The 24,507-nt window shown below is 47.3% G+C and overlaps 7 protein-coding genes across 7 annotated transcripts; 3 read left to right on the top strand and 4 right to left on the bottom strand.

Moving 5' to 3' along the window:
• Window positions 1-241: 241 nt before the first annotated feature.
• Window positions 242-1,513, bottom strand: BHQ10_007050 (uncharacterized protein; the record flags this gene model as incomplete). The annotated part of the gene is made up of 5 exons (XM_040879704.1): window positions 242-269; window positions 333-761; window positions 811-1,225; window positions 1,295-1,386; window positions 1,455-1,513. The coding sequence occupies 5 exons, from the start codon at window positions 1,511-1,513 to the stop codon at window positions 242-244; spliced, it is 1,023 nt and encodes a 340-aa protein (XP_040735554.1).
• Window positions 1,514-3,298: 1,785 nt separating this feature from the next.
• Window positions 3,299-4,618, top strand: BHQ10_007049 (uncharacterized protein; the record flags this gene model as incomplete). The annotated part of the gene is made up of 1 exon (XM_040879702.1): window positions 3,299-4,618. The coding sequence occupies one exon, from the start codon at window positions 3,299-3,301 to the stop codon at window positions 4,616-4,618; it is 1,320 nt and encodes a 439-aa protein (XP_040735553.1).
• A 4,860-nt stretch (window positions 4,619-9,478) lies between these two features.
• On the top strand, window positions 9,479-11,098 carry BHQ10_007048 (uncharacterized protein; the record flags this gene model as incomplete). Its single annotated transcript, XM_040879701.1, has 1 exon — window positions 9,479-11,098. The coding sequence occupies one exon, from the start codon at window positions 9,479-9,481 to the stop codon at window positions 11,096-11,098; it is 1,620 nt and encodes a 539-aa protein (XP_040735552.1).
• Window positions 11,099-11,429: 331 nt separating this feature from the next.
• On the bottom strand, window positions 11,430-14,404 carry BHQ10_007047 (uncharacterized protein; the record flags this gene model as incomplete). Its single annotated transcript, XM_040879700.1, has 6 exons — window positions 11,430-12,331; window positions 12,625-13,421; window positions 13,468-13,787; window positions 13,835-13,872; window positions 13,923-14,084; window positions 14,137-14,404. The coding sequence occupies 6 exons, from the start codon at window positions 14,402-14,404 to the stop codon at window positions 11,430-11,432; spliced, it is 2,487 nt and encodes an 828-aa protein (XP_040735551.1).
• A 1,079-nt stretch (window positions 14,405-15,483) lies between these two features.
• BHQ10_007046 (uncharacterized protein) lies at window positions 15,484-16,335 on the bottom strand (the record flags this gene model as incomplete). The annotated part of the gene is made up of 5 exons (XM_040879699.1): window positions 15,484-15,637; window positions 15,689-15,785; window positions 15,858-15,944; window positions 15,992-16,123; window positions 16,176-16,335. The coding sequence occupies 5 exons, from the start codon at window positions 16,333-16,335 to the stop codon at window positions 15,484-15,486; spliced, it is 630 nt and encodes a 209-aa protein (XP_040735550.1).
• A 1,108-nt stretch (window positions 16,336-17,443) lies between these two features.
• BHQ10_007045 (uncharacterized protein) lies at window positions 17,444-21,755 on the top strand (the record flags this gene model as incomplete). Its single annotated transcript, XM_040879698.1, has 7 exons — window positions 17,444-17,579; window positions 17,709-17,887; window positions 17,974-18,137; window positions 18,209-18,746; window positions 18,799-18,849; window positions 18,910-20,571; window positions 21,531-21,755. The coding sequence occupies 7 exons, from the start codon at window positions 17,444-17,446 to the stop codon at window positions 21,753-21,755; spliced, it is 2,955 nt and encodes a 984-aa protein (XP_040735549.1).
• A 399-nt stretch (window positions 21,756-22,154) lies between these two features.
• BHQ10_007044 (uncharacterized protein) lies at window positions 22,155-23,442 on the bottom strand (the record flags this gene model as incomplete). The annotated part of the gene is made up of 2 exons (XM_040879697.1): window positions 22,155-23,287; window positions 23,343-23,442. The coding sequence occupies 2 exons, from the start codon at window positions 23,440-23,442 to the stop codon at window positions 22,155-22,157; spliced, it is 1,233 nt and encodes a 410-aa protein (XP_040735548.1).
• Window positions 23,443-24,507: the final 1,065 nt, after the last annotated feature.

Here is a 24,507-nt window from a genome sequence, read left to right as displayed (position 1 = left end):
GCCTGAAGATAATAATGAATGGATGAATGTAAAGAATGTCTCCAAAAAAAAAACAAGAACCAAAAGTGCTCTTTTGTATGTAGTTGTACATAAGATTGGTCAGGTGACCTGGGTGTTGCATGCAAATAAGGAAAGAAGGCGCCCGCCAACGTCACTGGGACATGTTACATAATCCTTCGTGGGCATAATCATTATTCGTAATAACACACTTTTGGAGTTCGTCGAATGTTGGACATGGGTTTCATGGTTTCTGGCCGTAAATGGTATAGCTGTGAAGTCGTTGGATCAAAAGGTCAGATTTGTCAAGATGTATTTTGCTAACAAATACTTACAGATCTATCGAGACCGGCGAGGAATGGATAACATCACCCGTGAGGTCATCACGGGAAGTATTCTGTTGATCTTGATTCCAACAAGCTGAGTTCACAAATGATTTCAAGCTTGTGGAAAGCTGTTCATGGCATTGTGTCTCACTGCTGAGGTCCGTTTGCCACTCCACAAGGTGGTCAATTTCACGATTTTCTTCATCCGACTTCCGATAGAGTCTCACCAGCTTCACATCTTCGTAAGAGGTCACGGGCTGGTTTCTTTTGACCACGCGTATATTAATGAACCCAGCTTCATGCATCCATTGTGCCAAGAATGGGCCTGGGTACATGACCTCTCCTACCAGGACGGTGTTTTGGGAAGTTGGCCCGTGTTGGGATTCAAATAAAGGATATATATCCTGGAATTCTATCCATCCACCAGGATTGCAGTTCCTGATATTTCAGTCAGAAAGAGCGACACCTCGGTACCCAAAAGACTCACTCGAAACATTGCCGCATCAGCCTCGGCCAGTCGCGAACCCTACCCGCCAGAAGGCGAGCATGAATGTAGTCAAAGGAGCAGGAATAGGTCCACTCGTCGTCAAACTCGTCAATTCGAAAAGTCAAATTTGGAGGAACCAGAATCGGTTGAGAAGGACTGAGCTCGACCCCAACAACCTCGGCGCTTGGATATGCATCTGCTATTTCGATGCACCATGTTCCCGTTCCACAACCTATATCTAATATGCGCTGAGGATGCCATTTGATAGGTGCTAGGTGTAGAAAGCCGTCTGCAGTCATTGTGAAAATCAGATGCATCAATTCCAGTCGTTCGGCTTCTTCCTGACTGTATGGGGAAGTGATACTGTAGAGTTCCACTGAAGAGTCATCCAATTCATCATCCGACCAACTGTACGCTGAAAACAGGAAATTTAACATTGTCTTATGGAGAAGTTGAATGTAGGAAATTGAAAAAAAGCCCTTACCATCGTCTTCGTCTTCATCGTCATATATTTTTCCGTCTTGGACTTGACAGTCGACAGTGTTCAGATCAAGTGACATTGTAGACTCATTGTCTCTGGATAGATATCAGTCATTAGGCAACATGTGCGGAGGCTTTTCAAAACGAGAAGTGCAATTACGTACATTTCTGAATACCCCTCATCGATGAACTGTATAGGTCTAGGGGTAAACAAATCTCTCATCTTGACCGGAAGCTCCATAGCAGCAAACTCGAAAGACTGGCCGTGGTGGTGTTATCGATGTAACCACCAGATGCGAGGTTGCAAGATGAGTGATTTTCAAATTCAAAGTGCATCTTTGGCTTATCTTTATACAACCTTCTTACGCTGGCAGCTACATATCGCATCCATTGTTCGAGGTGTTCTTTAAGTGAGTCGACCTCGAAAGGCAGTTCGGATGTGACACGTTCTATCGATCAATCAATAGAAAGAAAAAACCCGGGCAATCGGTTAAGCTTAGGGTATTATCACTCCGCCCAGTAACTATGGCATAGGCCATGCGTACAAACAAACCACAGAAAACCTTCTCGGAGAAATGTCCCTTTGACCTTTCACACGTTTTCTTTTTACCCTAGCGTCTTAAGGTTCAATCTTTGTTGTACCCATGGCTCGCTTAAATTTGGTCATACCCAAGGATGGAGAGAGTCGGGATGACAAAAAAAGGAAGAGTAACTTGATATCGCTTAATGGACTTGAACAACGGTTAATAACTCAGGCATTATCCATGGGTCATTTGTGGAACGAATGTGTCACTCTGCAATTTCTAGGCTTTGTTGAATTTCTGGATTATTTGATTTCTTATACATATTGGATAGTCCAGTCGACCTATGGAAACACCCCGACAACAAAGGGAAGAAGAAAAGAACTTGCCTGTTCAACGTGAAGCAACGGTAGATGTTCACGTATATTTTTCGTATTCATTTTTATATTATTTAAACAATAAACTCGGCGAGTCCGAGAATGTCCGCTCGAATGGAAAGCAAATGGAAGAATATCACTTTCCCAACCTTATGTATATATCATGTGTTATTTGAATTACCTGTAGGGCTTGCTCACCGATTCGCTCGCAGACGGCGACTAGTTAAGAAAGGTATTCTTTATTCTTCGAACATTCACTTTGCCTGGGAGGTCTACTCAGGAAAGTGATTCGTGGCTTATCGAATTCTCTTTGTTCGAGGCTTGTGTGATGTGAAAAGATGTGTGGCAGGGCCATATGACAGCGGTTCTGTCTTTCTAAGCCCTCATAGGGTTGGCAGTGTGATGAGTCAAAAGATGGTGTTGTTCAGATCTAGTTAGGCAATGACTGCGAAAGGTTCGTGACCATGATCAACATGTGAAGCATCTGGGACATGCGTATGGTAGCCTACTCGATTCTAAAGCGAGGCATTCGAACACCGGCGATCTGATGCTTCCATGTCGACAGTTCACTGTAATAGCTGAGACACATCTAAACCCTTTCATCCTTCAATAATCGAATATACTGGCTGTGTCTTTTTTCTTTGATCCAACTATCAAAGCAAGGGTCTTGGATGATTTATGGGCCGACTCTCAAAGCTTCATATCGGAGATGGCCGTACGTCCTCTATTGCGATATACTCGGTAGCTGATATGCGAGATGTTTTACAAAGCTTTTGATTGATCAAACGATTTTGGGGATATCCTGAAGTTCTAGATATGACTCGAGGCAAGATAAACATTCCGATTACGGATGTAGTCAGCCGTATGATGACTAATCTGATATGATATCACGTGACATAATACTAAACTCATTCATGTGGCTGTGGCTGTGGCTGTCGAGATATGACTGACTTTTGATGCGCATTCTAGAGGTATTCTTGAAGCGCGCGAGCTTTGGATATCATTCAGAGAATCGTTGTGAATGCCTCTCTTTGATTTTGATTAGGTGTACAGCTTCATGAAAAACAGCCACCCCGAATTCTCTTCTGTTTCACCAGCCAGAGTTACAATATGGCGCCAACAGACGACCTCAAAGCCCACGCGGCATCATCACAAGACTTTTACGCGCTTTTAGACGTATCCCCCGCAGCAGCAGACAATGAGATCCGACGTGCCTACCGACGAGCGGCATTAAAATACCATCCCGATAAAATTGCAAACCCAAAACCTGCAGACATCGACAAGTTCCATTTACTCCAAATCGCATACGATGTTCTCTCCGATGCGTCTGTGCGACAGCTCTACGACAATGCGCGTGAGGCAAGGGAGCGGAAGAAGCGGGAGGTGGAGATGATGGATGCGGCGAAGAGGAAGATGAAGGAAGATCTGGAGGCTAGGGAACGGGCGGGTGATGCGGGCGCTGCAGCGGCACAGCGGGGGRTGAAGAGGACGTGGATGATGTCTAGTGCTGCAGATAATGAGGCGGAAGAAAGACTGGAGCGGGAGATTCAACGTATTGCGGAAAACTCGCAGCGGAGACGTCGCGAGGCAGAGGAAAAATTGATGAAGGAGGCTGAAGAGGAGGAAAAGCAGGAGCGCATGATGGCAGAGCAAGAACGTGAAGAACGAGATAGAAGTTTTGCGCGAGTTGATAGGTCTAAGGAAGGTGGCACGAATGTTCCGGAACTCGAGAGGGCTGTCAAAGTCCACTGGGTCCGTGAAGGGCCTGGTGAGAAGTTCGACAAGGACAGATTAAAAGAGCTCTTTTCGGCGTTTGGGAAAGTAGAAAATACATTCTTGCTCAAGGATAAACGAAAACGCATCGGGGAGAAGAAGGAGAAGAAGACAATTGCCACCGGAGTGGTTGTTTTCCCATCGATAGTCAGTGCCCACTCGGCCGTTCTTGACAGTGCGAAGAGGATAAGATCAGGAGCACAAGGTGATTGGGCTATTCTCGATTCCGTGGTATGGGCATCAGGAACCGGACCTGACCTGAAATCGAGACCGGATAGTCATTCGCCAGTACCGGGTAGCGAGACACCGATAGCATTGCCGAAGTTTACAACATCCTCTACATCCGCCCCTTCTATACCTCCGACCAGGGATGACAACATCAAGAAGCCGGCATTCGACTTTGCCAGCTTAAAGAAAGGCCCAGCAACGAAGACAGCCGGTGGAAAACCTTCATTTGCTTCTTTCTCGGCGCGACCTGCTCAAGCAACGCCTTCAGATAGCACGGCCACCGAGAATCCCGCGTTGACAACACCGAGTCTGCAAGAAATCACGCTCATGAGACTAAAGACCGCGCAACGGGAAAAAGAACGCAAAGCTTTGGAGGAGCAGTTGCGAAAAGAAGACGAGGCTGCTGATGCCGCTGCTCAAGATGTCTAGAAGTATCAAAAAAAAAACAACCTTGTATATAGAATAATGCTAATGGCTATATTATGAATATTAGGATACCCATCGTTTAAAGTTTTTCCAACCATCCACTACCGATCTGTTCGAATTTACAAGATCAGGCTAAGGGTACGTTGTTCGTAATACAATATAGGTAAGTCAGGTGTCCTTTAGAGATAGGTACATCCCGGACACCTTATCGTATCCCCGTAGTCCGAGCATTCGTCGAGTTCTTGGTTGTATCTACATTAACGAAAATGAAAAAATTCTATTTTCAAAGAGGAAGACTATTCATTGATAAAACACAAATGAAACGTCGAAAACTGTGATAGCTTTCTAAGCACATTGTTGCCTGGTTGAGTTAAGCAATATCCCTAAATTAAAGTCTCGTATCAAAAAAGCAGTTTGTTCTGTACTGAAGACAGTCTTAGAATAGAAATTGTTGATACTATTCCAGCCCCATGGCACTTAGCTTCGTCCTGTCCTAGTCTACCCATAACTTCTAAGTATATAGGCAAGACATTCACAGGACAAGAATTTTAAAAAAGAATTCTTCTAGGTAGTACCCAAACAGATTGTTTGTTCTGCTCATGTGACCTAAAGCAAACGCCCGGTCCAAAAAAGGAAAGAATGGGGCAATCAAAGAGGTGCATCTATAAATATCGCCAGTCTCCAACCATTCCCCTTTTCCTTTTCTCCTTCTTTCTCCAACGATCAATCAGATGTTCGTTCTTACGCTATATAAAAGGCCATGACTACTTTATTCGGAAAGAGTACATTTTCGTCAACGACGACGCTACTACAATAGTAGCAACAACAGTAACAGCAACACCAATAAAAACAAGACTAACAGTGGTGACAGTCGTTGTGTTCAGCTGCTGGTCTTCAAGCAGCAGCAACAGCAACAGCAGGAGCAGCAATTACAGTCGTGAGTCCTTTTACAAAGAAAATCTATATTATTGAGCGGTGCTTGCTAACATCTTGGATACTGTAGGGCTTTGTGATTACTATCGAAGGACCAATATCATCTTCGTCAACGACAAGACCGGTACTAGTACTGCTACGATGACGACAACAACGACAATAACGGCGATGACCACCACCACTGTATCAAAATATTACTGCATATCGATGAGAGCACGGAAGATAGATCTGAAATGGCTTCTGTCTACAACCGAAATGCTCCTCACAATTTAATCGCAAAAATCGGACCGAAGGAACGGACGTCCGATCACAATCACCACCACCACGATAGCAGCAGCAACGACAACTGTAGGAGCAGCAAGAGCATGTATAGTAGCAATGTTAATAGTAAGTTCACCCAGACTGCGAACTTCATTCTCGTTTGATACTTACCTTGCCCACGACAGACTTATGAAATCACTGCCTGAAGAATTACCGCCGTCAACTTTCAAAGTAGGAGAACTTATACGGGCACTCTACTCTGAAGCGCTCCATGAGGGTCTTGATGCAATTGATTCCGCTATTCCGGATGCCCAAATGAACTTTTTGCCGTTTTCTTCCACCAAGGTGTGCCTCGATACCGCAAACCTCGAAAATCTCTGTTATGATCTACTTCGCCGCACAAGATCGCTGCAATCAGCGCCCCAACAACGGAGCTACGGTCAACTGCTCCCTTTCTGCGCTGGTAGTCTTCAGGAGCTCTGATCCAAATACATTCCTGAAAGAATTCCTCGAGCCCTCGCACAATTAGATGTTCGTCATGCCGACAATCGCGAAACTCATGATCCACAACTCTTCCAAACCCCCAAGATTAGAATATTGTTTCTGTTGTTTGACCCAGAGGTTTGGATAATCTACTCAAAGGGCTATAGTAGCGAGGCCTTTGGTTGCATGAACGCCATGGATCTGGGAAATCACGTTAGGAGATTCTTTGGTGGGGCCTTTGAAAATGGGTGAACAATGTCTTTCAGATACAACTTACTCATTCCCACGCATGATTGTTGTGATGCGCCATGAGAGGTTTCGGAAATTGACAGCCCGTTGTTGTGACACTCGCTATGGGAGCGGTCATTTGCATGGTCTGTTATATATAATGCTCGACATCGACATCATCGTAGCCGACGACCACACCGCTGCAACTATATCATCATTGATACAACAGCAACAGTAGCAAGAACGACAAGAAATCGCCGCCGCCACCACCACCACCATCATCGGGATTAATTGGTAAGTACCCCATGCATATCCTTACTGAGATCGACGTCTTTTTCTTAATCTTAATGCTAATCGTAGTACGATCTACAGGTGCCATCATCGACCGAAAACAGCGAAGGCGCGACACATGGACGGAGCGTTCTTCGAAGATCGCAATGTCAGAACGTGAATGCTCTCCAAGGATCTTTCGGAGAAAAAGCACGTGGAAAATAGGGTTTCAGCGGCCAACCGTCGGCTGAGCAAGCCCTAGAGTAAACTCAGGGCATCAATTCCGGTATATGTGTAGACGATTCGGAATACTTGACTAGATCAAAAGCATGTACATAGTCTAGACTTTCCTCCTTTTGATAATTCTTTGTATCGATCTCATAGCATTTTGCGGAAAGAACATGGGCGGACCCCTACCAAAATTACAAGGTCTGCCAGGGGAAATAGCAAAATCGCAGAACCCCATACTCCGTACAGTCATGCAACTCTCGGCGGTACCCTGCCCAAAAGCGTACAATGGATCGGAAAGGAGAATATGGAGTAATCCGTCCGCCTTCTCGAATAGTAAGGTCTAGCCCGATGGCTCGGCGACAACTTCTGCTCCCGTACGACCACGGATGGAGCTCTATTTACGTACTCGGTAGACCGCCGGTACCTGATGACTAAGAGAATCCTACCAGATCCACCTGTAGCTGTCACGGCGGCGGTCTCCGATATAAATTCTGTGTAGTATACAAAGTGATGGCTCAATTGAATATAGAGTACATACTACGCAGTACGTAGTTCGTTAAAAAGCCGGAAATTTGAAGCATTTCCGAGGAGAGCAACGCCCCAACCATCACATGTGCCCCTACATGGTTTGCCATTTGCCATTCGGCCCGTCGATGAGTCTAGTACTTACGGAGCACTAGCACTTTGTATGTACTACTACGTACGGAGTAGGCAGCCCTAGATTTAGGGCTACGCCGAACACACAAGGGCGATGGCGTGCAAAGTTTGGGTGCCGATACCCGCGTGATTTAGTGCCAGCCTGTAGTAAGCCTGCCGCATCGCCCTGCCCTTTCCAGCTGAAACCTTGAGGGCCCGTCTGTGCTTATTTTGACATCTTTTACCACCCAGTACTCACTAGTACGAAGTGGTTAGTTAGCTCGTGGGCTTACATTCTATTATGTAATAGCAAGGTCCATTGTCCAGTGTTTGCAGCACGGTGTCTTTTAGGGTCGATTCTAGACCGTTTGGGATGTTTGTTTATTTTAGATCAATATCAACTTTTTTCTTTCTTTTTCAATTCACTTCATTACGAATATTCATTTGGATTCAAATGAATGATGAAGTTGAGAGAGGTCTGTTCACCGCAAGATGGCCCAGCATGGCGCCAGGCTAAACGGCACATGATGCGGGGTACAGCGAGATCGAAGCAGGAGAAGAAGGGAAAAAGAAAAGAAAAGGAAAAAAAAAAGCAATACATTCTCCGTACGGGGTCAATACATTCGCCCTAACCACATCAGGCAAAATGATTTGCGCTCTAGCCATATCAGGAAGCAGGAAAGAGAAAAAACAGCCACAAAATTACGGCTAGTACGAGTATCCGTTACTAGATCGACCACTGATCGAAATCACGTCACCTGCTGGGAAAAATTTTCTTCTTCGCTTTGACTTTACTATGTACTAACATAGTGAGTGGTACGTAGGTGGATCGCGTCATGTTTAGTCAGTCTTCTCGATCTTGCTATGCGAACGATGAGACTCTGTGCTTCGAGCACGTGAGACTCCTTACATCTAACTAAGTACACTCATACATACATACTGTTGCTTACGTGGTGCGCGACTTGTCTGCCATCAGCTCATTGCCCAATGAAATGGTATCATCGTACGGTGAACTGACGACGACAAGGTCCTCAAACTGATCCATCAGATCATTGACTTCCCTATGGTCCTCTGGTGGAGATTGTTGCTGATGTCGTCTTGATGAGCACTTCATCATGAATCATACACGCTTCATCAGGTCATAAGCGCGTGCTCTCGCGTTATGTCTACTTGCAGTCGATCAACTAAGCTCAACTCACTTGTGTACCTGTTCAACTCCAGACGGAAACAGTGAGCTCAATATTACAAATTCCATATTATCAATCTCCAGGCTCTAATTAACTTCGTAGAGCCAACAAGAGATGACTCACATTGTGTTCAGAGGGCGCTTCATCGGCTGATTGGCGTGTAAAGCAGTTCGTATTGTAATTACCAACCCGCCCTAAGTTGGGCCCACTACATCATCTTTTTTTTTGGCTGTTCCCCACCGTCGAGACTCTTTTAGTATACTTTTTTTGTATCATGGCAAGAAGGTACTGGAACCAAGGCACTCTTTTCCACGGGCCGAGTACGTGTGATCTTAAGAGGGGAAACGGAAAACTAAAGAAAACTCTGAATTGAAACAAAACTTTGTATGGATCAGGTGGATCGCCGCTGCTGTCAAGGTTTTCCTTTCAGGCAACACTACAAAGAGCTGCCTCCTTCCTCTTTGTATCCAACTTTTGCAACTTCCTCCCTCCAACAATAATACCTCCACACTCACACCCATCCCACCACGTACATCAACTAGCATCAGAAACCACAAGACTAGCTGAATCAAATACTACGTCCTGATCATCAACAACTATACATACACCTAGAGAGAGGTCTACCTACACTAGAATGCCCGGCCGTCTGCTGTCGAGCCTGGTACGCTCATCCTCGCCACATGCCATCACATCAGCTTCCCGCTCTCCGTCGACTACCTCTGTGAGCGACACGCCATCTACATCCAACACATCGTCCAAGAGAAACTCCTGGTCTTTCCCCTCGGCCGACGGTCATGACAGCACCATCGAAAACCGCATCTCAGCAGCCATGGAGCACATCATTCACCCTCACAAGGAAAAACGCATAAGCCTGGGAAGGTCCTCTCGGTCCAAGGAGCGCAGCAAATCCTCAAAAGAAATTCCGCGTGCTGTTTCCGGCCCGAAGCTCGACGTGGTCATCGAGTCACCCCCACTTGTTTTCTACGGCACTCCGGCCAGCTCGACGGGAGCTTTGTTTTCTGGACGTATGCGCGTTACCGTCTCTGAGCAACAGGGTTCAGCCACTTTGAAAGAATTCAAGGTCGATCTCACCAAGACATTCACAACCAAGAAACCAATCTCCAGGGACTGCTCCGGCTGCGCTTCTCGTGTCGAGATCTTGAAGAAGTGGGACTTTTTGACGGAATCCGTGACCTTGAAAAAGGGAGACCATGACTTCCCCTTCAGCTACTTGTTCCCAGGAGACCTGCCTGCCAGCGCTTCAGGAAATTTGGGTGTTATTGAATACTGGATCATCGCTCGCGCCATCACTACCACCGGAGCCGAGATCGTCAAGAAGGTCCCTCTTACCGTTCACCGTGCCATCTTGCCTGGTAACGACCGCGCCTCTGTCCGCATCTTTCCCCCGACCAATCTGACCGGTCGAGTCATCCTCCCGTCTGTCGTACACCCAATTGGCGCCTTCCCAGTTCAAATGAGCCTCAGCGGCGTTGTTGAGAAGGGGGAAGAGACTCAAACTCGATGGAGACTCAGGAAGATGATGTGGCGTATCGAGGAACACCAGAAAGTAGTTTCCAGCTCTTGTGCAAAGCACGCCCACAAAATTGGCGGTGAAGGAAAGGGCGTTCTACACCAGGAGACTCGCATTATCGGCCACAACGAGGAAAAGACTGGTTGGAAGACGGATTTTGACACTGCTGGTGGTGAGATCAACATGGAGTTCTTGGCCAACATCAAGCCCGGAAGCAAGCCCATCTGCGACCTCGACGTCAAGGGCCACATGGAAGTCAAGCACAACCTCGTCATCGAGCTCATCGTTGCGGAAGAATTCTGCCCGAACCGGAACACCAAGCTCATTACTCCTACCGGCGCTGCCCGTGTCCTGCGTATGCAGTTCAATCTGCTCGTCACTGACCGCAGTGGCTTGGGAATCAGCTGGGACGAGGAAATGCCTCCTGTCTACGACGACGTTCCCGCCAGCCCTCCCGGATACTTCAGCGTCAATGGTGGCTGCGAAATGGAAGACTACGTTGGCTCGCCACTTCCAGATCTGCCCGACTACGAAGATCTTGAACGCCTAGATCGGTCCGAGCATTCCTCCCTTTCGGGGCTATCACGCGAGATGTCTCGATTGACAGCCGACGATCTGATTGCCGAGCCTGAAGTGGCAGCCCCTCGCAGCACTGCCCAGGCGGAGGCAGAAACACCAGACGTTGTTGAAGCCGGAAACATCGAAACAGGCGAAACTGCTTAGTTCAACTCAACCCTTACGACTTTATGACTTTAATCAAAATCAAAAAGGACTTTATGGAACACGGTACCGATGATACCCGGGATTTGTTACTGCTATTGCATTCATCTTTCTATTTATTACCTTTCTTTTGTCATTGTGAAAAGTTCCGCGGCGACATGATATCACTCGATACGGTTAGGGTGACATGGGAGGCTTTTTTTATGTTCTTTTTTATCCTGCAAGGCCCTATGCTTCGGCCAATTTATGCAGACAGATACCCCCATTACTGCGATATAATAATACAATTCTTCTCTATTCTACCCTTTCTTGCAGCTTGGATCTTGCTATCTGCTTAATATATTTTATACCCCATAACACCCACCCCCCATCCCAAGGGCACCAATAAGGCAACCAACGCCGCCAACGGAGACGATATCTCCAACACACACCAAACCCACATTGTGCCTATACTCGGCGCCCGCTTCATGACAGCGTAGTATCCCGCCTGGTTTGTAGTTTGCACGAGCGTCCCACCGAGCACGATTGCAAGGGGTAGGAAGAAGAGTAGCGTCCGTGCAGTGAAAAGGTCGCCTATCAACGCTTCTGATACCATCGACGATGCTGACACATCTTTCGGCTTGGCTGGTCTGCGTTTCCCTTTCCGTCGAGGGAACGAGATTACGTGGCCGTGAGCGAGATGGACGACGAAGGTAAGCACTGGAAACGCGATGAAAAGTGATTCCTTGATCAGATCTTTCCATATGATGTGTTGCACGTATTGGTGTGCGGCGAGGAAGGCGAGGGTGAAGTGGACGGTCGTTAGAGGGATGGAGGTGAATAGGGTGTCGATTAGAGGTGGTATTTCTGCGTCTTCTTCTTCTTCTTCTATTTCGTCTTTCGTTTTGATTATTTTGGAAGGGAGGGTATTCGGGTCAAGGCTCGATATTTGTCCTGTTGATGAGAGTTCGAGGAATTGCGTCTCTGTTGCGTTGAGGTCGAGGAATTGCCCGTTTGGTAGTTGAGGCTTTTCCTTTCCTTCGTTGTTGATGTGTTGGTTCAGTTCTTGTTGTCGCTCAGCTGCGATTTCGAGGAGGGTCTTCGCTTGTTGGGCGCTGCTGCTCTTGTTGCTATTGTTTGTGAATTCCGGTGGGCGCGAGAGAGGGATTGACGAATCGACAAAGCTGTTTTCGTTTTCTGCTGCAGCTGCGGCTGCAGCGCGGCGTTGTTTGCGGTTATGGGGCATTGCGCATATTTCTAAGTTTGATGTAAATTATCAGTTTTCTGATGGTGGGAGGTGTCGTGTGGTGAGTTGAGTCGGCATGGAAATAAAGTATTTGTCTTGTCTTACCTCCGCGGTGGGGTGTCGCTCGATGCGGTTAGTCTGTATTTGTTTATATTGTCCACATTTTAATTCCAGAGAAATAAATAGTTATTTTTCAGCATACTTCTATGCCTATGCAGCTACTGAGTGTATTCTTGAAACCTCTTTTCCCCCTCCCTCAACTCAACCTCCTTATCCCACACATCTAAACCATCACCGCGCATACGTTCCACGGCATCGATGATAGCAGGGTCATCATATATTGGTACTTCAAGTAGCGTCTCTGTCGCCGGGAAAGCCTTATTCAAAACGACATAGACAAGAGCACCACTCAGAAAGCTATAGAGATAGTTGCAGTCGTAGAACCGTGCCAGTCCAGTGCTGATCTTGACACTACTGCTCACCGAATTCGCCAGTCCCGGAAGCGTAGGCGTAACAGCCACGAGAAAGGCAACGACGGACCTCCAATTGACACCGAACTGATACCGGTATCGACCATGCCGACGATACAATCCCGGTACATCAAAGTTGCGCTTCTTGACAATCCAATAATCAGACGCCAGAATCGAAGCAATCGGTGCCAGAAACACCGCCAGCGCAGATATAAAAGTGATGAGTGACGAAGCCGAATACACAATCTTCCACGGGACCATAATCCAGCCCGAAATCAGCGACACGAGAATTACGCCACGACGGATATTGATGTATTTAGGAAACAGATTTGTGAGATCGTTGGCCGCTGAGATAACGCTGGCAGACATATTAGTCCCGATCTGGGCAATGACCCAACACAACCCGACGAAGAATGCACCGCAGCGACCTGAGGGTCCGTCCCAGTGAGAGGCGAGTTCGAGCGGACTCCAAATATAGGTTCCATAAACGACTTTTGCGCAGCTGGTACTGATTGTGCCGAAGACGGACATGAGGAGGTTTATGCTAGGGAGCATGAAGGCTTGCCAGTAGACGCCTCGGCCGTTGCGCATGTAGCGCGTGAAGTCGGGGATGTTGGTTGCCATTGTTGCCCTGTCTTATCAGTCCTGCGTCGTGTACTGTAGGCAGAGAGACTCACCATCCACCGCACTGGGCAGAGAATTGACTCATGATCAACCAACTCCTCGCCGACCCCGAGACGGAGTACTCCTGATTCCATATATCACCTACGCCGTGCGCCTTGTATGTCATGGCAATGACCGTGCCTGTACTCGCAATCAAAACCACGAATACCTTGACGACAAAGAACCACTTGAGTTTGTGCGGTGGTGTGAGCATTATAGGCGTCTGCACGCACCAGAATACGAGGTGCGCTATCATTTCTGAAGTGGTTATACCGGCATTGTCGGGGAAGTGATTGGGAATATTCAGAAATGATGGCCAAATGGCGCGAATGACCTGTATCATTAGTCGCTATCAGCTACAAGAGACGGGGGGTGCCTTACCTGGTACATTGCCTGACTACCGGTCCAGGTTTGGATCGCTAGACATGTTTTAGTTTTTGATACTTATATTGGCAAAGGCTATACTGACCATTCCAGAAAAGCGCTGTGATGAGTCGAACAATGACCGCGAATCGGGAAAAATAATACCCAAACGACGACCTCGTAACAACAGGAAAGGGTATATGATAATGAGCACCAATTGCGCCATTTAGAATCAACGGTATTGTATCCACGATTGCTCCCAAGACGGCTATCACATATTATTCAGTTGTGTCTATTATACATCCGAGACAGTCTCTTACGCAGGTAGAAAGCCTCCCTCCACGTCAACCCAAGCTGTATAATCGAACTCGGTCCCTCCCACCCCTGTGCATTCAGGGCATCACTGAACCAGAACCCCAACACGGTAGATGTAGACCATGTCCTTCGCTCCAGTGGCGTAACGTCCGCATCAATATTTGTCCAGGTGCCTTCGTCTGCGAAACTGGTCGTTTCGCGGGGGAGAACCCAGCCCGAGAGTTTGGATTTGCCTTGGAGATGGCCGATTCGGCGGCGGATAGGCTCATTCATATTGAGTATTGATGGAACAGAATACGTACAATTTGAAAGTAAGTAGATCGAAGAGGCAAATAAGGTGGTCGTGTGGCCGAGAAGGTGGGCAGTCGTGCAAGTCTATGTATACGAACATCTTGCCCTAATTACTCCCTCCCCACTATGGATGATAGCAACAGAGACTAGCGACCTAGTCTTCGTTGTTATCATCGGCCTTCACGCCGTGATGCTCCGTCGGGTACTAGATTAGTCTCAATATTGCTATCAGTGCATTTTTATCATTTCCCCCTCTAGTTGAAGTTGGTTTTCTTGCTATCAGACATCGGGTCGTCCGCTGATCGACATTGCCTATCGTAGTAATTATTCGGCTCTTAGAGTGGGAAGTGAGGGGTGATTCTTGCTTCATCTGATACCAGTATCTGTTTCAATGATTTCTAGTAAATTCTTTGCAGTCGAATTCCTAGGGCCTGAACGTAAATCTCAAATGCGCGCGAGTCGTTATCGAGTACAACCACGATGTCTCCAAGCCCTTGTCCTCCGAATTCTAGGTTATCTATATCCGTTAATCGAAAATCTCCAAAAACCCCGTCATTCCCTCCTCTCACATCTTCAACAAACACTATTCTCCACATCTCAAGATTCGTGCCCTCCGGTCTGTTCGCAGGTATGAGTTTTGCAGAACATGAACCTGCCCTAGTCGGCATTCTTTCGAGGTAGCCGTAAAAAGACAGGAGGTCTGTGCCGTTGGATATCCATTCTGAAACGTACAGTCCTGGGCCATCTTGGTCGACTTTGATGCTCATATAAGACTCGGTTGCGCCATTGCTACCATCGTTGCCGAGATAGCGATATTCTCCAGCGTACCGCAAAACCGCCTGCTTTCGCGCAATAGATTCAATGGCAGGAATCAACGCTTTGATAACGGCCTCTCTGATAACTTCCATTGTATCAGCTTTCCCGGCAACCATAACCAATAACCCCTGTCCAAATTCAGGTATCAGCATTGCGCACGAGTGATATCCGTGCAGAGCCCCGGTCTTGAGTATGATATCAAGCGGTCGTCCGTTATGTGTAAGACGAGTTGTCCGATAGAGTTCTCATGCTAGACCGTAGGCTGAGGATGTACTGGAGTCAGTCCACGAGTGATGCTTTAACCATGCGTTTATAGTGCTTGGGGGCAAGAGTTCGGCGCGGAGGATTGAGCGCAAATATCTAGAAAGATCGTTGGGGGTGCTGTAGAAACCGGCTGTTCTACACTAAGATTAGTTATATGGTATTAGAATCTACATTATGTAGACTCACGCATCAGCGGCTCCAAGCTCAATGCCCCAATGGTTTGGAAATAGTGGAATGATACTCTTGTTCTTAGCCGGTGTTCTCGTTGTAGTGCTGTTCATACCTAATGGCTTTAGAGCGGACCTTGTCACACCTTCCTCAAATGAGAGACCAGATGCTCGCTCCAGGATAATACCTAACAGGGAGAATGCGGCGTTTGAGTATGTAGGACGATCGTTGACAGTGAATATGCGTGAGGCTGTCCGAGCTCGGTCGATGATGTCTATACAGTCAGCTTGGTCTTAGTTAAAAGTTTCCTGAGATACGTACCAGAAGATGTGCATGCCATGTTCTCGAGCAGATTGTTTTGGCCAAGGGATGTCGGCAATCCTGCCTTTGCCAAATCACTCGTGCTATACCCCATTTCCAACACCTCTCGCCATACAAAACAAGGGCTACCAGCTGGTAGCACGATATCAGTCAAACGCTTGAAACCATTTTGAGACTGACTTACTATCGCGAGGCAGCCCACCAAGATACGACGCAAGAGATCTCAGCGTAACCTGCTCCCAATTGACAAGCCACGGCTCTTCCTTTCTGTGCATCAATTCGGGGATGTAGAGCGTCACGGGATCATCCAAAGCGATCGACTTCTCAAGTAACAAAGCATACATAGTAATGGTTTTGGAGATACTGGCAATTCGAAAGCTGGTGTCTCCGTTTACTTCCGGCTTTAAATCACTGGCGTTAGAGAAGGAACTCCAGAGTGTCTCTTCGGCGGATGTAAGCTGCACCGCCCATGATTCTTGTCTCCATATATCGGACTCGGAATCCCTGAGTAAAGAGTTTATGGAATCGTCCAATCTGTTTCGCAATTCAATGATATCATCGTTTGTAGTGCGCAGGGTCAATGGGAAAGTTGCTGGTCCGGGCACACAGCGACTTTGAGCGAGTGAGTACGAAAGCAGAACACCAAGAATGATATGATTTACGATTAGTGTTGGGCATACTGAGCTGTGCCACATAATGAATCGAATGCATAAGGTCAAAAGGTAAATCTAAATCAGTGAATCATCTTGTGGATAATCCAACCTCGGATTGTCTAAGGGTTTGCCATTGAGTTAGGGCTAGGATCTGCATCGACGCGGGGCGCCTCCGCGTTCACTATCAGCATTGCATCGAACAAAGCTTGATTCTTCTAATCTATGGGCATGCAATCTAGAGTAGGCCAGATACGTAGCTCAGAGCTGACTCAGTGTATACATAATTAGTTAATACTTGTAGACTCAGTAGATTGAGGGACGACTCGCCAACAGTGCCCCACCAGTCCTTATCTATACTATGCTCCTCTCGGGAAATTTTGCAGAGAAGTTGGAACTAATTCCACCACGTTCTTATCGTTTTGTAAGACTTGCATGCTTGTAGTAGCACAGAGTAGCACTCCGGACAGTGGCACTAACAAGATTACGTGCTTTGAAATCGAACTGAGCTGAGAGCTGTGTAGAGGGCGAGGCCAGAAACGGTCCGGCGGCACGGATTTAGCAACGGGCTTAGTCTAAGCTCGTTCCAGGCGGGCCGTTGATGTCACTTTCCATTCATCGTTCTTCTTTTTCCTTGTACATAGACTGGTTCTTCTCCTTTTCTCTTTTCTTTTCTTGTATTTCTTAGATTTCAGTACATTGCTTGTATTTTATTGTACTTACTTACTTACTTACCTACTTTACTACCACTCGCCATCAACTGATATGTACACCGGCCGTCAACAATCCCGAGTCGCTCATCATGACCACGGTTTCGACCGGCACCGACGAAATTGATACTAGGAGGAATGTTGCTCTGACCAACAACAGCAACAGTCAACTAAACTCGCCGCGACTGTCGGAAGGAGTGTTTCGAGGACAGCGCAATGCCCCAAATGGTATGTCGCCATGCGATGATAGTGTGTGTTGCGATCCGAGTGAGCCGGTTGGCTAATCTTTGTCGCGAACATGCACATACCTGGTTCATGATTAATTTGCCTCTTACTAATTTTGCGACTCAACTTCAGGAACGGAAACCCCCTCAAGCGCAGATAGAACACTCAACGATGATAAAGGAGATGGGAATAACAACGCTGAAAAACGCGTCGATAACGCGCAGTCAGATGGGTCTTTACCAACTAGGTCGCGGACAGCGGCTGAAGAGCTTGAAACATCGGAGAGCGCTGGAATTGACCCTCTCTCACAGGTACGCCAAACTGAGCGCAATTTCTGGCTACATTGAAGCTTCGCGCATACCATTGGACATCCGCAATGTACTAACGCTGTCGCCAGCATATACTGAAACGGACGCAAACCGAGAAATCGATCCCCTACAAGATAAAATCGCAGACCTCTTACGGCCAGGATTCGGGCGGAGATGGAAATAAGCCCAGTCCAACGGACCCGGTCAATCGCAGCGAAACGTTTCCTCTAGGTCCTAAGACCAAAGAGAAAAAGTAAGACAAAAACCGCTATTAGTTCGTATTAATATGAAAGATGGAGACTAACTCGATTCGGCGCGATACAGAAAAGGTGTATCTTTCCTCAGTCGCATTATTGGCACCAAGAAATCTCAGCCAGCCGCCGAAACGAATGACTCCAATGCTTCGGCCTCCCAAGCAGACGGCGCCAATGGCAGGAACGACGTCTTTGCGCATCCGATCGGCTTCATTCCCCGATTTCCGCCCCCTCCCAAATACATCAAAGTCAGAGCGCATTACAAAAGACAAAAAACATTTGATCGCGTATTCTTAGCCCAGGAACTCGATGGTGAAGCCGGCGAGTCTATCCGCGACGAAAAGCCAGACAATGCGTCCAAAAATAAAGCTATTTGGGCAATGGTGTTTTCCAAGGATGGCAAGTATCTTGCTGCGGCCGGTCAAGACAAGGTTGTTCGAGTGTGGGCTGTCATTACGAACGCAGAGAATCGCGAGGCTCATGAACAGGAGGAAGACGAGATAAAAGGCGGCGAGGGTATGCGCTTAACTGCGCCGGTTTTTAAAACGAAGCCAATTCGTGAATATCACGGACATACGGGCAGTGTTCTAGATCTCAGTTGGAGCAAGGTATAGTTCTTTCGCCCTCATGTTGATATGATTGGATTTTGACAGTAACTAGAACAATTTCCTGCTTTCTTCGTCTATGGATCGCACTGTCCGTCTATGGCATGTCAGTCGGGCGGAATGTCTCTGTTGCTTCAAACACAGTGATTTCGTAACCTCGATTCAGTTCCACCCCCGTGATGACCGTTTTTTCCTCGCTGGGTCATTGGATTCAAAACTACGACTCTGGAGCATTCCGGATAAAAGCGTCGCATTCTGGGCGACCGTACGCGACATGATCACATCGGTTGCTTTCACACCAGACGGGAAATACTCAATTGCTGGCTGTCTTAATGGACTATGTATCGTCTATGAGACCGACGGACTCAAAGCAAATGCGCAAGTGCATGTGCGCTCCGCTCGAGGACGCAACGCCAAGGGTAGTAAGATAACCGGCATCGACACGATGGTATACCCTCCTAATGACCCCAATGGGGATATCAAATTGCTCATCACTAGCAACGACTCTCGAATTCGACTGTACAATTTCAAGGACCGCAATCTCGAAGCGAAATACCGAGGGAACGAGAACTCTACGAGCCAGATTCGCGCATCGTTTAGTGAGGATGGCAAATATATTATATGTGGTAGCGAAGACGGGCATACCTATATCTGGCCCACTGCATCTACCGAGAAAGACTCGGAAAAGCGTGCGCTCGAGGAATTGGAAATGCGAACTGATATCGTCACGTGTGCGATAATGGCGCCAATAGCTACGAAACAGCTACTAGGTTTTTCCGGCGACCCCCTGTACGATCTGTGCAATCCCCCGCCGGTCACCCTGGTCAGTAAAATTGACCCAACTCGATCATCTAAACAAAGCGACGATCAAGCAGAGAACCGTGGCAAAGATCCCGAATCCACGCCCACAATAACAAAGGCAAACGGTTCACCGACATACCTTGCTCGATCCAGCCATCCCGATGGTAATATCATACTGGCTGCAGACTGCTGGGGACGGATCAAAGTATATCGACAAGATTGCGCTTACAACAAACGTCCAAACGACTGGGACGTGACGTCGACTTTCTCGAAGAAGCTTCTTGGACGGTCGAATTCGGCGCGTCATAGTATCGCATCATCTATCGGACGCGAGTCCAAAACACCATCTGAGCGAATATTGGCATGGAGGAGCTCGGTTACAGGCACCGAACTCGCAAGTATCGACTCAACAATTGGAAGTAGGAATCGTACTCCATCCCCGCGCAAGTCAGCGTTGAAACGACGTTCGCGGTATTCCAGTCCTGTAAATAGCCCTGAAGCCAAGACGCAATCGGGCTATGCAACTCCCATGACACATTCGGTGGTTGACCACGAGTCCGAGACAGCAGATAGACAAAGAGAGGCCGAAATCAAAAATCTCGAGGAGAATAGAACCAACTCGGCTTCAGATACTGGGTCTCGGTCTAGCTACGCGTCAGAAGAATCAGAAGTGGCCGACAAAGAAGGCAGTGACAACGACAAAACAGCTGAATTGCCGGAAATACCTCAATTTAATGAAAACAGTCAAAGCAACGCTTTCTGGACACGGAGCGCAGATTTTGTACGGAACATCAGATCGCAGCGATTATTGACTCCTACCTATGGGACACAAACCGACGATATCGAAGCGATGCGCCGAAAATCAAGCGCACCTAGTGCTTTGAGCAGCGATATGGGCTCTGCTTACGACAGTCCTTACGACTTGACGCCTAATAATGAGCTAGATGAAAGTGAAACCTTGCGATGTCCGCGATGTCGAGGTAGGAATTTCCGGGCGACGAAGACCAAGGGCGGTGGGCAAAAGCTGGTCTGTGTGAGGTGTAATACTCCCCTTGGGTAAATAACCTATGACTCTGCTTGTACTGGTTCTTTTCTCTTGTGATCTAATTGTGTGTGTGTGAATACTTGCTTATCTCTTGACCCATGGCACCCCGGGACATGGGCTGTATAGTAACAAGATGATGTATGTACGTTATGTAATGACAGGACAAAAGCTAGTTAGAATTTCACCTACATTAATTATCAAATGCATACTTAATTCAAATTGTTCATTTGCAGTTGGCAGATGATGTTGAATATCAAGCCAAGCGCACAATCTGATTGGCCCGTCCTCTAGCTGTGATATTTCTCCCCGCACATTCCATTTTCCAGCATTTGTCTTTAGCTCCATGTCAACGTCTGTCAATTTGTCGCAACACAGCATCAATCTGTCGCCGAAGAAGAATCCGGAATTTTTGATCGAATATTCACTGTCCGAAGACCATCCATCAAACCGAATCACTCTGAGCGGTGTTGCCCTCTCTCAGTCAACTGAGCGGCGCACGAATATTCACTTCAAGATCAAACCAAACTCGCGTTCACTATACCACCACCAGCGCAGACAGCTCAATCTCAATTCCTTCAGGGACAGACTTCAAAATGCCATATCTACCAACCCCCAACGCATTCCTGGAGCAATCCTCACTCTTATTAGAGGCATATCCCGACAACGTACGCTTCCCCCATCGCATTAACTCCAAGACTCCTTCCATGTCTAACTCCAATGACTTCAAAATATAGACAAGAATAACAACAAAATACTCCTACCCCAAACCCTCGAATAAAAACGATACCCATAAAGTCTCCAAACGAAAACCTACAGCCACAACAAATATTGAAGACTCAGCAACGAGCACAACAACAACACAAACAACGACATTTGCAACCCTTACACTCAAAACATACAATCCGGTAACGGGGATATGTCTAAAATATAAGACGAATAAGGCCGCGGAAGTGGGGAGATTGATTTCGGGATTGGGCAAGTTGGGCGCTGGGGTGAAGATTACTTCTTCTACGGAGGAGTCTGCTGCGACGGCGACGACGGATGTAGAGATGGCTGAGGCGTCGGGTGAGGTTCAGGCTGCTGCTGCGACTGCTACACCTGCTACACCTGCTGCCTCGGGTGGTGGAGGTGGTGGGAAGAAGAAGAAGGGAAAGGGGAAGAAGTGATTTGGTCTATCCCTTTCTCTTTCGTGTTCATTTTTCGACTATGGCATTAGTGGGTGTGCATGAAATAGATTTCATTTTCTTATTCGATTGATCTGGCTTCCAGGTTGGGCATGAAGCGTGTCCTTTCAGAGCGTCTAAGGTCGGAATGATTCTGCATCATCATCTACGTTCGGTTACATAACTGCTCAGGTAGATGTGAAGTCAAGTAATGTCTATTCAGTCATATGTACAAGCAAAAGTAATTGTAAGAAAATAAACGAGTGTCCGTAATGCAACCATTAACCATGCAATATCCCGTGACAGCCATATCATATCCACATAACTAAACCACCACCAATCTCTGCTCATATGTGATTGTACAAGATCAGACAGAAAAAAACATTATCATATAATCCGGAACTACTTCGACACAACAAGTCCGGAGTTCATATTGATTTCGTGCGCTCCTGGCACCATCACAGGCGGCGTCATCATAATCATCATGTGCATCATCTGCGTCATTTCTTCAGACCCAGAATCAGCCGCAAGTTGCATTGGATTCGCGCCGTTGATGTCTGCAATGGTGGTCGTTGCGCCTCGCTCAACTAGTAGTCTTACAATGTCGATATGCTTGTTTTGGACGGCGTAGTGGAGTGGTGTACGCCCGTATTCGTCGACGGCATTTATGTCCGCGCCATAGCCTAGAAGGAGGTGCACGGCGTGGGCGTTGCCTTGTTCAGCGCAGATGTGGAGGCCTGTCTTGTTGGTTGTGCTGATAGCAGCACTAGAGGCGGCATGAGCGCTGGTATCGATGCTTGTGTTGAAGAGGTTGAGACCGTTAATTCTCATGTGCATATTCATATTGTTGTTGGGAGAGGCGATGCTCTTCCCTTGCATAATATTTGGTGTAGTAGGTGCCCGGTTCCTCGTAATATTTGGTACTGGTGGTGACGATAAAGACGGAACGGACCGTGGAGGAGTAAACGGGGTAGGGAGAGAAGTCGATCGATGCCTATCCGCCTGCAAGACTGGTGATGGCACTGGCTGCAATGGCATCAGTCCAAATGCATCCCAGGGGTGCTGTCCCTTGGCGTTGGGAGACACGACACCAGCGGATGAGCTCAGATATAGGTTCGGATCAAGATCTATATTACCAGTGTTGGCGTTGCTAGTGCTTATACTGTTGGACAAATCCTCGTCTATGAGACTGGGTGTATATAGACTCAGTGGTGGCGTGGATGGCGCATGTGATAATGATGGTGAGGGATATCCATTGACGAAAAATGATGGATCTGTCTCAAATGGCGGTATAGGAGTATGCGGATAGTATGGAGATGAAGAGAAGACATCCTCAAACTGAGGCGGTGTATAATCAAAGTAATTATTCGCAACCGGGGGGAGAACCTTCGGTTGCTGGGTGTGATAGACTGGCGGTTGGTTGAGAGATAGATGATACCCATCGTTGATAAAGGTGAGCTGGGATGCTGCTTGGGCTGCTTGAAGACGTTGTTGTCTTTCCTTCTCTTCTCTTGCAATCTGCGCACGTTTGAGTCCTGTCGGGAGTCAGTATGCTATATAAGTCTTCAATATCTCAACAGACAGACTCACTTCTTTTGCGCTGTGCGAGACGATTCTGCATCCGTCTACGCTCGATGGCTTCCGGATCAGTCCGGAGACCGGTCTTGGTACTTGATGATGCCTTCACCATTGTGTATATACTATATAGAAAGAATCCGGATGTGATATATCAAGGTGTACTTCCAGAGTGGCGAGGCGAGACGTGCGGTACAGTGGGATGTAGTCGACTTATGAGCTAAACCATATATTCACAGGCCGTACGGAGGTATCTGATTTATACATTACCCGTAGTACTATGAACATATGCCAGCCTTGGACGAATACAGTTCCAGCCCCATAACCCCCCCGCTCAAATTGACAGGACCAATGAAGTGGAAGACCGATTGTAAAAAGGGACCTGGCTAACAATTGCGGGTAGACCTGCTTGGGAAGGCTCCATCAGGTGCTGGTGTCGTGTCGAGTTACATCAGCCACCAGACTTCATGTACCGTTCTTGAGCGTTTCATGTTCGGCTTTAAAAATAGGCGAGCAGGGTCATCAAGTCGATATTCCCAGATAGGTGTAGTACGTGGAACCTAGTTCAAGATAGATGTTGATACTTCATACAAGGAGAATCTAGCACGATCCTGGATAGATGCATCCAATAAGGCGAGCGCCGGAGCGACAGGTGATCCCTCAAGGCACAGACAATCACAAGAAAAGAAAAGTTACAGGTAGACTGCTCCAGAAAATGCAGGGTTATCTTACAGATACTGATTCTTGCAAGGACAAGACTCCGTCACTCCCTCCGTCACTCCGTTACGGGGTAAATCTCTTGTATTCTGTACAGAAGTTTCTTGCACGAAGGATTTGTGGCTTGCTCTAAGATCTGCACCACTGGGGCACATGCTTAGCTTCAAACAGATTGAAGCTGATTGCTCGGTGGTTAACCTGACCTACTAATCTGGTAATTTTGTGCTGTTAGTGACAAGTCAATTGACCAGACAAGGGAGTGGAACTTTTGGGGGCCTGACGAAAGTCACGATAGTATGGACTAGAGATGCGCACTAGCTTAGTTAGATAGTGGTAGGCTGGTAGCTTCCCCCGTCTTCATAACTTCAATCACCGATGCTACCATGTGCATAGTACTAGCCTACTAGGCTCGTTGAGTTGGATTATTAGGCTCAGTATTAGCACTTCAATTCCAGTTAGTCTG

The sequence above is a fragment of the Talaromyces amestolkiae genome (genome assembly GCF_001896365.1).
Source record: "Talaromyces amestolkiae strain CIB chromosome Unknown scaffold14.1, whole genome shotgun sequence".
Classification (NCBI taxonomy): Eukaryota; Fungi; Ascomycota; class Eurotiomycetes; order Eurotiales; family Trichocomaceae; genus Talaromyces; species Talaromyces amestolkiae.
The sequence above is the reverse complement of the archived record's forward strand: the minus strand, read 5'-3'. Positions and strand labels throughout refer to the sequence as shown.